We start from the raw sequence: 18,082 nt of genomic DNA, 5'->3' as shown, positions 1-18,082 counted from the left end.
AAACTAATTTAATGCTATGTGTGAATTACATCTCAATTACAAAATAATAATAATAATAACATCACATGGGTCTTTTGGCAGACCAGCAATTCCTGTAATTACATGAGACCTCCTGAATCAGAAAGTGGTTCTTTTTTTTTTTTAGAAAGTGGTTCTGTTGCTTTATAACAAGGATGGGAAACACAGAGAAAGGTCTGTATCAAACAAAATAATACTAAATTGAACAAATGATTCGTCTCTTTTTTTCTTTCTTCTGATACTACTTTGAAAAATGCTATTTAAGTACATGTGGATCAACCATGCTTTACTCATAAAAAATAATCATTCATCTATTATATTTGGTAAAACAAGACAGACTGGCAGTGTTAAATTCTAAGGCTCCTGCTGATTTTGAAAAAGCACATAAAACAGAAAAGAAAAAGATTAAAACATTGTCTTGAGATTATAAAATTTACTAGTCAATTATATAAAATAAAACCAAAAGCAAAATCCAAAATTAAGCCAGTTTTATCATGATTTTTTTTTAAAAGATTTTATTTATTCATGAGAATACACAGAGGGGAGAGAGAGGGGCAGAGACACAGGCAGAGGGAGAAGCAGGCTCCATGCAGGAAGCCTGATGTGGGACTCGATCCTCGGTCTCCAGGATCATGCCCTGGGCTGAAGGTGGCACTAAACCGCTGAGCCACCCCGGCTGCCCCAGTTTTATCATGATTTAAAGGTATTAGGGTAGTCAATATTCTATGTAATATTACAACAGAAGTGCCTACATGATAAAATGTTTACTTGGATAACACCTTTGTTTCCCTTTAAAATCATGTAGAAAAAAAAATAAAATAAAATCATGTAGAAATTAGTGCCAAGGTCTTAACAAGCTTATGCGAGTATACTGCTTACACATGTGAAGAGTATTTTAAAAGTACTGTCTATAAATAATTTCTTTGATAGAAGAACACTGTTCATGAGAATAATACTCAGGTTATTTCTTCCAGTAATAATTTCCCACTTATATCTCTTGGAACATAAAAGAAAAACAATCCTAATAACAATGAAAAAATTTCAAGCCATTTTTCAAGACTATTTTCTGAAAGATTAAACCATATGATGAAAATCTCACTAAGAGAGGCCAAAAGCTAGTATGGCAATGCAAAAAACATCTTTACTTTATGATTTCTATAAATGAAGTATAACTACAATAATGTAATCTGCTACTATAATTAGGAAATGTTCTCAGATTTAGCATTAAATGAATTTTTGAAAACAGAAAATGTCTGTCACTGGGACAAAATGACCAAAGTAACATACTTAAGCTGGCCTATTTCAACTACTCTGTAATTGGGTAGCTATTATTTTATAATCTAAATAGCTTTATTCTTTTAAGATAATCACTTTTTTTTTTTTTTACTAACTTCTTTAGAAATCACAATTTTATCTGTTAATCACCAACTTACTGGACTGAACTACTGCTTGAGTCTGTTCAGAGGTTCCAGATGCAATGTTTGTCAGAGCCCATGCAGCTTCAAACTGTAAAGAAGGACTACAAAGAACAAATTATTTTAAACAGTAGGGATTTTTACATTGGTCCAAATCTAGTATCTACCAACCATTCCTCCCCTCAAATATTTTTTCAAGTATTAAATATTTTGTTTCAGAAAGTATGTATCCAGCATTTTTAAACCTCCTATGTATTTACAGTATCTCTTCAGTATAAAAAGCATACAATTTCCTCAAGTGTCCTACTTATTTTTAGTAAAAACTTTTTTTTTTTGAGACTTTATTTCTTCATTTGGAAGAGACAGTGAGCACTTAAGAGAGAGCATGAATGGCATGGGGGCAGGAGAAAGGGGAGAGGGAAAAGGAGAGGGAGAAGCAGGCTCTCTGCTAATAAGCAGGGAGCCCGACCCGGAGCTCAGTCCCAGGACTTCAGAATCATGACCTGAGCCAAAGGCAGACGCTTAACTGACTGAGCCAACCAGGCGCCCTAAAAACTCTTTATTAAGATACCTGCATATTACTGCCCAGTTTTCTCAAGTACTAATCAGCCAAACCAGCTTTTGCCAATTTTCACAGTTTAAAAGATAAATGCATCATTCTCAAGTATCACTTTGGCCTTTATGTTTATCTCTTAGTGTAAACACACCTTGCATTTCATTGTTTTACACTGGCTTTTCAACTCCATCTTATAGCCCGTTTCTTTTTTCGTTAAAGATCAAACCACTAGAAGATCTTGTCTTCTGCAAAGGATACATTCTAAATTTCTTTCTAAAATAATGTACTTACTTGTCATCTCTTTCAAGACAATGAACTAAAATAGGCAATATTCCAGATTTTATTAAGTCATCAATTGGTGGATTTCGATCACTGGACAAAAGCTTCCTGTAAGAGATATACATACTCTTGTGAAATGATATGTAATTAAATTCAAATTCATATTTGACATAGAGATTACACAAACCCTCACCCATTTGAATACGCCGCACAGCAAAAGCTTAATCAGATCATTCCCCTATAAAAATGAAGAAATGGCTGCATATTTACTACCCAATAAATGTAAACTCCTTGCCCTGGCTAAAGTGTCAGTTGGCTCCATCTTACTAATCTTATTTTCTGTACTTCAACAATAGATCAGTTGTCTGTCTCACACTTTCAATCTCACTTCCAGGCTCTTTAACATCTCATTCCCCATACTTGGAATGCCCTCCTTTCTGTCTATTCAAAGTCCATTTCAATTTTTATGTTTTCACAATATCCTCTCTAAATTCCAAGAACATTTACACAGCACCTGCTTACATTTGCTGTTGAGTATCACCTTATTTTTAACATGCCTTTGCCTTCTCAATTAGGTTCTAAAGCTCTTATATAGCAAGAATTATGCCACATGCTTTTTTGCAGTATTTTCCACAGCACATGGCATAATTCTTAGCACAAAGTAGGAAATAACCCAGTCTTTTTAAATCTAGGCTCCAGATTTAAAAGAAATTTTTTCTACTATTTCATTGAGGACATTATCAAAGATTTTGAAATGGCCTTCCCTCTTATGAGTGCACAATGGCACATACAATATCTACAAGATATTTGAAATCAGTTTCGCATAACTGTCTACTTGATTTGTGCTATGGTACCATCAGGTTTTAATTAGTTGCTTTTACAACATCAATATAAATTGTTCACATATTTAAAACAGGCAAATAAAGTCTTAGTATTATTGTGAAGATGGGTTTGATCTTGTATACCCCTGAAGTTGTCTCAGGATCTACTAGAGACCCAAAGACCATAATTTGAGAATATCTGCCTACTTAGGGGCCTTAGGGCTTTAATTATCTTGTAGAACTTCTGTTGAGAAAAGCTCCAAAACTCAAATAATCTACTGAAAATAGTGAGCATAATACATCAATTTCTTAATCATTCTATCTATAAACACTAATTTGCATTTTCAGATGTGAATACTTCTGTGATTTTTTCCCTACATAACCAAGTCCTCTCTAAGAAGTTCTTTTACCCATAGTGGGCAACACTGTTAATGCTGCAATTTTCCCATCTGTTCCAGGTTATTTAAAATGAATACACAAAAGTAGGAAAACTCTAATACATTTTTTAATAAAAGATACATGCACTAGCTAAGATATTCGATGGACCACTGAAATTTCCCACTATGAAATTCTATAAATAGCATCAATTACTTAAGTGTCTCTGTCCCACTAATACACAGAGCATTATTCTTATATTTATAAATATAGAAAGCAAAAACTGTATTGTATTATGAGACACCATATCTTCTCCAATCAATTCATTAATACAAAGGTCTCAGAAGTAAGTTTTTCTGGTTCTCTCCTTAAAAAATAGGCGCATACACCTCTAGAGCACAGATTTCACAGCAGAAATACGCAAAATAATTTAATATTCATACTTGGAAGCACACTGGGAAACTTTATAACCCTAAATCTTAATGTCTGCTTGCCTATACACTGCTACAGTAAGCTTAAAACTCAACTTATTGTTTGATTAAAAACAGGGATTGTGAAAAGAATTAGCTACTTGGGAAGGAGATTGAAAAATCTTTTTATATAAAATCTGTCAAAAAAAGGGAAGTTTTACAAATAATGTTTTTCTATTGGTTGATAGCAATAACCTGTCAAAACAACTCAGTATCTGCATATATTATGCAAGCTGAAAGTTAAGTTTGTGAGTTTAGAAAGCTGCTAATTTTAATACTCTAAATCAGAGAAAAGATTTTAAAGTAAATTTAGTTGGTCTGTGGACTGTTCTTTATTGTTTGTCATCAAAGTAAATGAGTGACAGTATTACCATACAGTGATCTCCTGGGTAAGTTATAAAGTTTAAATACATCCTCAAAAATTTAACTTACCTAGCAGCTTGAACTGCACTTAACTGAATTCCTTGGTTATCACTTGAAGCATTCTATAAAAAATTAAAATAATTTTTTATATAGATACAGAGTAATTAGAAATACAAATGAAGACAGGTGAAAAAACTCAACTTACTTGAACAATAGCTTCTAGAGAGGTATTTTGCTGTGAAAAATATTAAAGAGAAAACTAAGTTAAAAAGTCACTTTAAAATTCTCTATTTATGTAAAAATTTTCACCGGTAGTCTTAAGTTATCAGAATAACAATAACTTACCACTCTATAATCACCATCTATATCAGAATCTTCACAAATATCTTCATGCGGTACATTCCTTCTCTTTAAGAGATGCTCATCTCTTTTATTCTTAAAAAAAAAAAAAAAAAAAACTTTAGTTAAAAAAAGCTAAATACTTTCATATAAAGGTTAGGCAATCTTGTGCCTACAAACTGAAATAGGAAGTGCCTTTTAAAATTAAAACACAAATGCAGAAAATTAAATCAAATTGTGATTTAAACACTTAAGCAACACTAATTTGAGCCCCAAGCCCCAAGTATTACATTTTTAATGAACCGTGAACTATGTAAAAACAAACTAAAAAACAAAAAAAACTGATTAAAAAAGACAGTGTACAGTTTAAGCCAGAACCAAACATATATTTATTTAAAAGTACTAAACCATTTTATACATCATCTGGGAGCTTCTCTCTATCACCTAAGAACAAAGTCAAAGCAAAAGTTGGGCAGTTCAAAATCAGACAAAAATCAACAATGTCTTACAAAAATCAAAGGCCACTTAAATTTCGCTTCAAATGTATGAGACAAATTTAAAGATATATTCCCAACTATAATTTATTTTTTACACACATGAAGTATAACCTATTTTAATACTTGAAGAGTTGATGAAATTTATAAGTAGAATAAGTTCTTTTCAGGACATAACTACACATGTAAATAGAACTATTTAGTGTAACTGTATAGATACAACTTTCACTTTATAGAAATCATTAAAAATTACAGGAGAAAAACACAAACAACTCATTTATCTCTATTTTTGGAGAGTGGCCAAATTGTATCTTGCCAACTTCAACAGTCTAAGTTTAGTTAAAATCTTTCCGTTTTCAAAAGAAAAAGAAATGTTAGGCACTTGGGATTCATATACATTTAGTATCTTCTACATACGCTGTAATGTTGTTAGAATTATGCTTGGAGTACCCAATATTATTCAGACTCACCTTCCTTAATTCAACTACAACTTCATTTCGTTGTCTTCTCATAGTCTACAAGAAATTAAAGAAAAATATATTTTTAAAAAAAATCTCAATTTCCATCAGCCAAGAACACCACTATTAACATTTTAATGTACATCTTGTAATCTTTTCTAGTCATATATATAAATAAAGTCATTTTTAGTCACAATAAAGACACAATTTTCTATATTAGATATAAAATTTAAAAACTATAACATTTATAAAAATATAGATACAAAGAATAAAAGAACCCATAATCTCACCTCCCATGAACCATGACACTTAAAGAAGTAATAATACATGTACAAGATTAGTAAATTCAACTGCTTAAAAAAGAGAGGGGGAGATGTCTTTTTATCCATCCGGTCGTCTTCTCTAAAGGTCAATACTGTTCGATTTACCGTGATTCTGACACACTTATCTACTTACTCTATCTTTACCTTATGTTTGTTTACTTAGATTTGAGAGCCCTTCTATGGTGGTACATACAGATTTTTCTCATTATTTCTAATGACCACATAATTTTTCTATCACATATTGTAACCATTCTCTTATTTTTTAACATGTGTTTTTCTCATTTTAAACTTACCTAACACATGGATACAGGCTCACTGTAAAATATTCAAACCTTCAGAAACACTACAAGTTTAAGCTCTAAGTTCTCCTCATTCTTTCTAGTGACTGCATATGCCTGGGCATATTAAGTAGAAATAGCAATGTATAAAGTAATACTCCTATGTCTAAAGATCTCAAACATATCCAAAACCAAACTTAATTTTTAACAAACATACATAACTCTATCTGATCTCACATGATTCACACAGGAGGTAAGACCAGGAGTTCTTTTATTCTTTGTGTCTTTATTTTTAGAAGCCTTATGTTACTGCTTAAAAAATTTATGTCACGGGCTCTTGGGTGGCTCAGTGGGTTAAGTGTCTGACTCTTGATTTCAGCTCTCTGGTCATGATCTCAGGGTCACGAAATCAAGCCCTGTGTCAGGCTCTGCACTCAGTGGGAAGTCTGTCCCTCTCTCCCCGCTGGTGGTCTCTCTCAAATAAATAAATAAATAAATAAATAAATAAATAATAAATAATTATTTTTAAGAATTATGATACATCCAGTATTATAGATCTATTGATAATTTCAGAGTTTTTCAGCAAATGGCAACTCTATCCTTCTAGATACACAGACTAAAATCTTTAGAGCCATTCTTGAGTCTTCTTTTTCTCTCACATCACACATCTGATCACAGCAAACCCTCCTACTGGACTGGTTCAACCTTCAAAACTTATCTGAAATCCAACTACTTATCACTACCTTCTCTTCTACTACCTTTGGTCCAACTCACCATTATCTCTCATCTGCATTATTGCAAAAGCCTCTTAACTTGCACCCTCTTTCTGCTCTTGACCTCCTTCTCCCCTAGTTTGTTTTTATCACAATAACCAAAGCAATTCTCAGGGAATCTTAATTTTTTTTAAATTAATTTTTATTGGTGTTCAATTTACCAACATACAGAAAAACACCCAGTGCTCATCCCGTCAAGTGTCCACCTCAGTGCCCGTCACCCATTCCCCTCCAACACCCGCCCTTCTCCCCCCTTCCACCACCCCTAGTTCGTTTCCCCGAGTTAGGAGTCTTTATGTTCTGTCTCCCTTCCTGATATTTCCCAACATTTCTTCTCCCTTCCTTTATATTCCCTTTCACTATTATTTATATTCCCCAAATGAATGAGAACATACACTGTTTGTCCTTCTCCGATTGACTTATTTCACTCAGCATAATACCCTCCAGTTCCATCCACGTTGAAGCAAATGGTGGGTATTTGTCGTTTCTAATTGCTGAGTAATGGGAATCTTAATTTTTGAGTGTCACTGTCTCCTTTGACAATCTGGTGAAATCAATGAACACCTTTCATATAGTGCTTTTATTTTTAAAAAGATTTTTTTATTTAGAGAGAGAGAGAGAGAGAGAGAGACAGCATGAGCAGGGGGAGGAGACTCCATGCTAAGCACAGAGCCCAACACGGGGCTCAATCCCATGACCCCAAGAACGTGGCCTGAGCTGGAATCTAGAGTCAGCTGCTTAACCAAATGAGCCACCCAGGTGACCCATTTAGTGTTTCTAAAAAGAGATAATATGCAAGATTACAAAGAAAACAATTATATTGATATATAGTTGTCAAAAATATATAAATACGAAAAAACAAACTGTAACATATGCGCTTCATTAACACATTAAGTGGGATCTAACAGTGGGTCTAACAACTATAATTTCAAAGTAATGATGACCAGAAATGAAATTTCAAGATATTTTACAACAATAATGTTTTATTGGTGGTGACAGAGAGTCACGGGTAACTTTACAAACTACATAAAGTTATTGGCTACATTATTAAATGAAGGAAACACCGTTAGAAGTTAATGCAAATAAAAATGTAATTTTTTCTAAGTCTTTAGGTCCTCCTGAATTCTACCCAGACTCTGAGAGAGGAAGTACTCAGTAAAGAACCTTTTTCAAAAAGTCAGTCAGATTATGTTACTCGCCTGTTCAAAACCATCAAAGGCTCTCCACTTTGGAGTAAAAGTCCAGTCATTAAAATGGTTTAAGTCTACTCAAATCTTCCTATCCCTTCTTCAATTACTAACCTTTTAGACCTCGGCTCATATCATTCTTTTGCTTCACTCTGCTGTATCTGCACTAACTATGCTATTCCTCTAATACACTAGAAATTCTCTCTTCAAGGCCTTCACTAATACACTATACAGCAACTCCTAAGGACAGACTCCAGAGTCAAACTGCTTGGGTTCAATTTTCAACGATACTATTTACTAGCTCTCAATGCCTTAGTTTTGTCATCTATATAATGAGGATAGTAAAAATACCTATTTCATAGGATATTATAAAGATTAAGTAAGTTAATATATGTAAAGGGCTTAAATAGCTCCTGGCCATAACTGTATATGTGTTAGCTATTACTATTATTGCTACTCTAATTCCATGGCTGTAATATTCTTCCCTCACTATCTGCAGTGCTCACTTTCATCTTTGAATCTTTCAAATATCACCTCCATGGTAAGGTTTTTCCCTTCCTAGCCAATTAGCAACACTCCCACTGGGTACTCTCTATTCCTCTTCTCTGCCTTATTTTTCTCCACACCTCCTATCACATTCTATTGGCTATATAAAACTTTACTAATTATTACCCTCTCCCCACTAGAATATAAATTCTACATATAAGGAACAACGTAAGGAATAAATATTATTCCTTCTTAAAATGCATCGGGTAATCTTATATATGCAGAAATCTTTACCTCAATTTTTAGCCAAACTAATTTATTCAATCTCTGTTTAAGTGGTTTTGATGATCATTTGAGTTTTGCTACACATATGTATCTTAAAAATACTAAATGAATGAAACTGGATCGCTTTCTTAGGCCATATACAAAAATAAACTCAAAATGGGTTAAAAACCTAACTGTGAGACCTGAAACCATAAAACACCTAAAAGAAAACATAGGCTGTAATTCCTTTGATATCTGCCATACCAACATTTTACTACGTATGTCCCCATAGGCATGGGAAACAAAAGCAAAATTAAACTATTGGGACTACAACCAAAATAAAAAGGTTTTGCACAGCAAAGGAAATCATCAACAAAATAAAAAGCCAACTACTGAATGGGAGGAGATAAAATGACACATCTGATAAGGGGTTAATACCCAAAATACATTTAAGAAGTCATCTACAACTCAATACCAAAAAAGAACAAATAATGCAATTAAAAAATGGGCAGGGGACCTGAAGGACATGTTTCCAAAAACATACAGATGACCAACAGACAGGAAAAGATGCTGAACAACAATAATCATTAGGGAAATGCAAATGTTTTTATAATAAATTTATTTTTTATTGGTGTTCAATTTGCCGACATACAGAATAACACCCAGTGCTCATCCCGTCAAGTGCCCCCTTCAGTGCCCGTGACCCAGTCACCCTCACCCCACACCCACCTCCCTTTCTACCACCCCTAGTTCGTTTCCCAGAGTTAGGAGTCTTTATGTTCTGTCTCCCTTTCTGATAAGGGAAATGCAAATTAAAACCACAATGAGATATCACTTTACACCTGTCAGAATGGCTAAAATCGAAACCACAAGAAATAAGTGTTGGTGAAGATGTGGAAAACAGGGACCCATGTACGCTGTTGGTGGGAATACAAACCAGTGTGGCCACTGTGGAAAACAATATGGAGGGTCTCAAAAACCTAAAAATGGCAGTATCACACACCCAGGAATTCCATTACTGGATATTTACCCTAAAAAAAAAAAACAAAACACTAATTCAAAGGGATCCATGAACACTTGTTTACTGTAGCATAACTTGCAACAGCTAAATTATGAAAAGAGCCCAAAATACCCATCAATAAATGAATGGATAAAGATGTGCTCACACACACACACACACACACACACACACACACACAGGAATATTATTCAGCCATAAAAAGAATGAAATCTTGCTATTTGCAAAGACATGGATGAAGCTAGAGTATAATGCTAAGTGAAGTCAGAGAATACCATGATTTCACTCATATGTGGAATTTAAGAAATAAACGAACAAAGAAAGAGACAAAAAAATATAGAAAAACTGCTGGTAGCCAGAGAGAGCTGGGTGAGAGATGGGTGAAAGAGGTGAAAGGGGTTAAGCATACACTTATGATGAGCACTTATGCTGAATCATTATATTGTACACTTGAAACTAATATAACACTGTATGTTGATTATATTTGAATAAAAAATAAATAAAACCCCAAACCCCTGCAACGTGTTTTCCAAACTGGTTGTATAACTGTCCATTCCAGTAATAGTACATGAGAATTCTAGTCCTTCACATTCTTACCAACATTTGAAAAGGTTTTTTTCATGTAGGCATTTTAATAGATATGTACTGGTTTTTCAATTTCTTAATTATTAATGACACTGAACAACTTTTCATAAGCTTTTATTAATTTATAATTCATTTTAATTAATTTATTTAAAGGAGGCTCCATGCCCAGAGTGGAGCCCAACACAGAGCTTGAACCCACGACCCTGAAATCAAAACCTGAGCCAAGATCAAGAGTTGGACACTCAACCTACTGAGCCACCCAAGTGCTCCTCATGTATTTATTTTCTACCTTACATTTTCTTCCATAAAGTCTTTTTGAATATTTTTCTCTTAAAAAGACTCTAAAAAAATATAAATAAGATAGGCTGCAAAATGAGTAAAAATACTTTGCCAAGTACTACAATAAAAGTTTCAACATTCACTATCTTTTAATGATTATAGCCTTAGGAGGTTAAAAAATATTTTTTTTAATAAATAAGGAAATTGAGGACGAAAGAAGTTAAATTATTAGCCAAGACCACACAGCTAGAAATGGGATAGCTGGAATCAGAATTCAGATGGTCTCCTACAAAGCCAATTAACCCCTATGTCATACTGTCTCCCCCAAGTCTTAAAGTGAAATAAGAGTTCAAGACAATTTTAGAGCCTAAGGTTCATACTACAGAAAAAATACTATTATCAAGACAATGGGCTTTGCACTGTATCACAATACAAAACACCGAACAACCTTAGTAAACAACAAAAATTAGGTCCTATGTCTCATACACAGAAAACAAAATTTGTAAAATGTACTACTTAAAAGATTGTTCAATAAAAGGTAGACTTCTGAGGGACAAATATTTGTAGTCAGAAAATTTTTATTAGTATCTATTTCATCCAAAAAGCAGAATTAAGTTAAAATGGGCTTTAACTTTTCAATAAAGCAAATGTATAAATAAAATATAAAATAAATATTATATATGCACATTTATACATTTTATTTATACCAAAAGAATTTTTTCCCATTACAGTACATTTTACTTATCAAATTTGGAGTTTCTGATAATTTGGAACTATTTTTTTTTTTTTTTTATGATAGTCACAGAGAGAGAGAGAGAGAGAGAGAGAGGCAGAGACACAGGCGGAGGGAGAAGCAGGCTCCATGCACCGGGAGCCTGATGTGGGATTCGATCCCGGGTCTCCAGGATCGCGCCCTGGGCCAAAGGCAGGCGCCAAACCGCTGCGCCACCCAGGGATCCCAATTTGGAACTATTAATAAAGGATTTATCAAACCAATTTAACACTGTATAGTGACATAAACCTCGGGCTATTTCTATCCACAGAAATTTATTTGCAAATTTAAGAGTTTTGACAATTTCTTTATTATAGAACAAGAAAGCAAGAAAAGAATTTCCTTCTCTTGAGAAGAAGCTATTACCTTCAAGGTAAAGAGAAGATCGAATCAACTAGAAGAAAGACCTCCTATGCACCAGCCTGGCAGCATTTACCCACGGTTTTTATTGCAAAAAAGCATGTTTTAAAAGTGGTATTAGATATTTAGACATTTACCAAGTCACAACTCCAACTCAAAAGACTTTTATTTCTCTGGAGTCCCATGAAAAAGGTATATAAGGCTTGTTTTCCTAAGTCTTTTTGTCATCTTTAAGAGCAGAGTTGTTACATACTACATGCAAACATAATGGTTGTGAATTCACATGACTTACACTGATGCAGTGAGCTGTCAATTAGAATTCCAAAAGGCTGCCAAACTGGCCAAAGACTTATTTATAGGCCAAAGAGCTATCTAAAGGACAAAGGCTGTAAATGGGGGGGATGGGGAGAGAGGCAGAGATAGACTGAGTAGAGTTTATAGGCAGATCGTCTAGTATTATACTTCTTTGCTTGTAATAAATAGTTACAAAATCCTAAATTCAGGCAAAAGGGGACAAGAAATTGTCAAAAAATTCAAACAAGTGAATCTTACAGAACACAATATAGTTTTTTAATTTAACAAATAATTACTGAATCCATCACTATCCTAAATTCTAGGGATTAAACACTTTCCTCTAATGAGGACACGGTTCCTTTTCCAATTTATGGCTACTTATTTTCTAACTAGTGGCTAACTTAATTTCTAACCCACTTTTTACCAATGTATAGTTTTTCCTTAAAACTCTAAAAACTACTAATTTATGATGATGTAATAATAATATACTGTATGAAATTTGAATATTTAAAAATTTTTTGAGAAAAATAGGAGGGTTTAGATCAATAAGGACTCAATCTCACTAGAGAACATTTCACAAGTTAGTCATACGAAAGATAAGGAATATAATGCTTTGATTTTTATTTCATACAGCTATCTTCATTCTCCAGAATGTTAATACTTGGGTAATAGCACAAAAAAAAAAAAAAAAAACAAAAGAAAATAAAAATTTAAAAGATTAATCAGGCACGAGTATTTTTTTGGGCTTATGGGATATATTCTAAAACTGGATTGTGGCAATGGTGGCATAACTGAAAATTTACTAAAAGTCACTGAATTATACATTTAAAATGGGCTTTATGCAATAAATTATATCTCAAATTGTTTATAACTAAAGGCAATTTTTAAAGAGTTCTATATATACACACAAACATACATAACCTTCCTCTCCATACAATATGGATTACTACTATATTATTATTTAGAGCCTGCTGGGAAGCATTCACTCAATCATTCAAATATTTATTAATCACCTATTTGTTAAGCACTAGAAATAAAAAGCTGGACCAGACAAAGCATATCTGTGCCTTTAAGTAAGTAGTATTTATGACAGAGAAATAGAATAAAATAGTAGTAAAGCTTAACATTTAGCAAACATTAGATGCCAAACACCACTTACAACACATTACTTGATTTTACTCATCTAATAAATGTAATGTTATAATATGCATATACTGCTCTTGACATTAGAAAGACTAAAGTAAAAATGAAATATAAGCTGAATCTTTAATAAATGGAAACTTATCTAAAGATAGGATTCCAGGTAGAAAATGCAGCATATACAAAAAGAGGGAATTATAAAAGATGGTGCATGCAAGATCTGCTGAAGAATGTCAGAAGCCAAGAATAGAAAGGTAGGCAAGGAGCCATATCAATAAGATCATAATCAATTTTATAAAGCTAATCTACAGAAGAGTTCAGAGAAAAGTTGAATTACTGGTATTTTCAACCCAAACGATCATTACATCTTAAACAAACTTGGCAGGTACAATAGTCGTTCAACCCAATAAACATGGTAAACCAAATGCTAAAAGTGTTTAACTGTGAAAGTCTGCTTTAGGATGCCTGGGTGGCTCAGTCAGTTAACGTCTGACTCGATTTCAGCTCGTTATGATTTCAGGGTCATAGAATTAAGGCCCAAATCTGGACTCTGTGCCAGTGGGGAATCTGCTTGGGATTCTCTTTCCCTTTGTCCCTCCCCTCACTCGTGCACATGCTATCTCTCAAATAATCTTTTTTTTTTTTTAAGATTTTGTTTATTTATTCATGAGAGACACAGAAAGAGAGGCAGAAACACAGCCAGAGGGAGAAGCAGGCTCTCTGCAGGGAGCCCAATGTGGGACTTGATCCTTGGACCCCGATCATGCCCTGAGCCAAAGGCAGATGCTCAGCGGCTGAGCCACCCAGCTCTCTCAAATAATCTTAAAAAGAAAAAAAAAAAGTCTGTTTTCCCATACCTTTTCTGTTTTTCCCCTCTTTTCATTTCCACTTGCTGATCTCTCCAGCAGTATGCTTATTCATGCCTTTGCCAAATATCATGTATGCCGGCAAACTGCATGTGATCAGCAAATAAATTCTAATTTTATGTTTATGACAATAAGGAGGAAATTTTGAGTGCTTAATGTTAAATGCTTACTCAAACTGTGATTTCTCAAGATAGTATTTATTAATAGTAGTAGTAAAGTTCTAATTAGCACTACTACTGATGGGCAAGCCTTTTCTTTTTTTTTTTTTAAAGGAGCTTCTTGTCTCTGTTCTTTTTTTAATTTTTATTTATTTATGGTAGTCACAGAGAGAGAGAGAGAGAGAGAGGCAGAGACACAGTCAGAGGGAGAAGCAGGTTCCATGCACCGGGAGCCCAATGTGGGATTCGATCCGGGGTCTCCAGGATCGCGCCCTGGGCCAAAGGCAGGTGCCAAACCGCTGCGCTACCCAGGGATCCCTGGGCAAGCCTTTATAAGCAAAATCAAATTCTTACCTCTAACAAGTAAAAAGATAACTCAAGATTTAGTATAAGAGAAGTTTCAAAATAAATTCAACAAAGAGGGGCAGCCCGGGTGGCTCAGTGGTTTAGCACCGCATTCAGCCTGCTGGAGACCTGGGATCCAGTCCCAGGTCAGGCTTCCAGCATGGAGCTTGCTTCTTTCTCCCTCTGCCTGTGTCTCTGCCCCTCCTCTCTGTAGGTCTTTCATGAATAAATAAATAAATAAAATCTTAAAAAAAAAAATTCAACAAGGAGGCCTAATTTAACCTTGGCAAGTTACTGAACAGTTTTGTAAAGTAATTCTACAAAAATAATACTTTTAAATGATCCATATCTAAATTATAAGTACTGAAATAATTAGTACATAAATATAATTTATGTCACAAAAATGTAATTGTTAACAGTTAACTCCAAGGAATAGGATTAAAGTAGGGTTTCACTATCAAACATTTGAATGACAGGGAAATGTATTCAATTCAGACTTACACATATTTCTTTGGAAAAGTTAGAAAATAAACATAGTAACAGAAAAAAGTTCAATTTTCAGTTTCTTGTATTTCCCTATCTTATACAAGATATATATACATATGTACACACACGTACCTTTAGTGTCATATCTAAAAAAATCACTGCCCAATTCAATGTCATAAAGTTTCTGTCCTAGGTTTTCTTCATAAGAGTTCTGTTTTAGGTTTTACATTTAGGTCCTTGATCCACTGAGTTAATTTTTAGTATATGGTGTTAAGTAAGGGTCCAATTTCATTCTTTTGCTTGTGGATATCAAATTTTCTTAGCCCCATTTTTTGAAGAGACTGCCCTTTACCAATGAATGGTCTTGGCACTCCTGTCAAAAATCTTTGACCATATTTGCAAGAGCTTATTTCTGTGTTCTCTACTCTATTCCATAGGTCTATGTTTCCTTTTGTTAGTATCATACTGTTTTGATCATGTCAAGTCTCAAGTTTTAAATTAGGAAATGTGAGACCTCCAACTTTCTCCTCTTTTTCAGGACTGTTTTGGCTATTCAGGGTCTTTTGAGAATCTATGTGCACTTCTCCATTAAATCTGTAGATCACTTTGGTAGTACTGACATTTAACAATAGGTCTTCCAACCCAGGTACGTGGATGTCTATTTATTTGTGTACTCTTTAATTTTTTAGCAACATTTTGCAGTTTTCAATGTGAAAGTCTTTTACCTCATTAGTTAGGTTTATTCCTAAGTATTTTATTCCTTTCGATGCTACTGTAACTCAAATTCCTTTTCAAAATGTTCCTTGTGAGTGACTGCTGATTTTACATCCTGTAACTTTGCTGAATCATTTATTACTTCTGACATTTTTCTATAAGGATCATTAGGGTTTTTGACATATAAGACCAAACCATCTATAAACAGAATTTTACTTCCTCCTTTCCAACTTGGAGGCCTTTTGTTTCTTTTTCTTGCCTAACTGCTCTGGCTAGGACTTTTAGGACTATGTTGAACAGTACTGGTGAAAGTGGGCATCCTTGTCTTGATCTTATTCTTACAGGAAAAGCTTCCAATCAATCTTTCACCATCCAGTATGTCATCTGGGGGGCTTTTTGTATTTGGTCTTCATTATATTGACGTAGTTTCCTTCTATTCTTAGTTTGTTGAGTGTTTTTATCATGAAAAGGTATTGAATTCTGTCAACTGCTTTTCCTGCATCAATGGACATCAATGTGTGGTTTTGCCCTTCATTCTGTTAATCTTGTATAGTATACTGCTTTTCATAAATTGAACCATCCCTTACATTCCAGGATTAAATCCCACTTGGCCATGGTATATAATCCTTTTAATATGCTGTTGAATTCAGTTTGCTAGTATTTTGAAAATTTCTGCAACACTATTCATCAAGGGTATTGGTCTGCAATTGTCCTGTAGTGCCCTTTGGCTTTGGTACCAGAATGCTAGTTTCTTTTTTTTTTTTCCCAGAATGCTAGTCTTACAGAATAGATGTAACCATATTCCCTTGTCAGTTTTTCTGAGAGAGTTTAAAGGGGATTGGTATTAATTCTTAAATGTTTGGTAGACTTCACCAGTGAAGCCATCCAATCCTGGGCTTTTCGCCGTTGGAAGATTTTTGATTACTGATTCAATTGCTTTCCTAGTTATGGATTTTTTTGTTTTAAAGATTTTATTTACTCATTCATGAGAGACACACAGAGAGAGAGAGAGAGAGGCAGAGGCAGAAGTAGGCTCCATGCAGGGAGCCCAATGTGGGAGTTGATCCCAGGACTGGGGGATCACGCCCTGAACTGAAGGCAGATGCTCAACCACTGAGCCACCCAGGTGCCCCCCTTCCCCTCAGTTATAGATTTGTTTAGATTTTGTTTCTTCAGGATTCAGTCTTGATAGGTTGTGTGTTTCTAGGAATTACTCCATTTCATCTAGGTTATCTAGTTTGTTGATGTTTAAGTCATACATAACCTTTTGTAACACTTTTTTTTCTACAAAACACATGACAAGGAAAAACATTATCTTACATGAGTAAACACTAAAATACAGGTACACAAATAACAACTCTAAGAGTTCAATTAAGAAATGATCAATGCAAACTGTTGTGAGGGAAAATTTGTATTTGTATAAAAAAATTTGTATAACAGCCAGACTCTGTCATGAGAATTAAGAACAGAGTAGTATACAAAATAGACAAGGTCCATGTTGAACTGAGGCCTCCAATTCAACTGAGGTTTCAGCTCAACCTGGAAATATAAGGGAGAAATGGCAAGGTAAAGGGAAGACAAGAAGTGTTTCCAATAGGGACCCCATAAAAACAAAGATAGAAAAGCGAAACTGAGTGTTAAAGGTAAGGTGGATTTATCTGCCCTAAGAGGGAGAAGAGTCTAAGATGAAAGTTATAGAAATGGGGGAATTATAAACTAAAAAGTTAAGAATCCAGGGGATGTTCAATGTTTGCCTTTTCCCTAGCATTTATGTAGCAAACACTCAAATATCTGCTAAACTTAACTGACAGGCTGAAATACCTAGCTTATTACAAAATTTTAACTGACTTTATAGACAATAGGAATCCACTGAAATAATGGTGTTCTGGGAAGTTTACCGAACTAAATTCCAATGGTTCTCAATCTGCGGTGATTTTGCCACTCAGGCAACATCTGGCAGTTTCTGGAAACAATTTTGGCTTTTATAAGCGGGAGGGAGCATGCTACTGGCATCTAATGGCAGAGGCGAAGAAAGCTCTAAAACAGCGTACAATGCACAGGATGGTTCCCCATAAGAAAAAACTTATTTGGCCCAAAGTATCAAGTGTCAAGGTAGAGAAACTTGGCTGTATTCTACTATGAATTATTCTTACAGGAACCCAAATT

The 18,082-nt window shown here is 34.3% G+C and overlaps 1 protein-coding gene across 3 annotated transcripts in view; it reads right to left on the bottom strand.

Annotated features, from left to right (window-relative positions):
• Positions 1-18,082, bottom strand: part of KPNA4 (karyopherin subunit alpha 4) — a 61,399-nt gene that overhangs the window by 30,245 nt on the left and 13,072 nt on the right. For all 3 annotated transcript variants that reach the window (XM_026016449.2, XM_072752376.1, XM_026016450.2), the window contains 6 exons: positions 5,601-5,645; positions 4,643-4,732; positions 4,503-4,532; positions 4,367-4,419; positions 2,281-2,376; positions 1,452-1,537 (listed from right to left, as the gene is read on the bottom strand). In XM_026016449.2, the coding sequence (XP_025872234.1) occupies positions 1,452-1,537; positions 2,281-2,376; positions 4,367-4,419; positions 4,503-4,532; positions 4,643-4,732; positions 5,601-5,645 (400 nt within the window). The remainder of the gene's footprint in view (positions 1-1,451; positions 1,538-2,280; positions 2,377-4,366; positions 4,420-4,502; positions 4,533-4,642; positions 4,733-5,600; positions 5,646-18,082) is intronic.

The sequence above is a fragment of the Vulpes vulpes genome, chromosome 3 (assembly GCF_048418805.1).
Source record: "Vulpes vulpes isolate BD-2025 chromosome 3, VulVul3, whole genome shotgun sequence".
NCBI classification, from domain to species: Eukaryota; Metazoa; Chordata; class Mammalia; order Carnivora; family Canidae; genus Vulpes; species Vulpes vulpes.
This window is presented reverse-complemented; position numbering and strand designations above follow the sequence as displayed.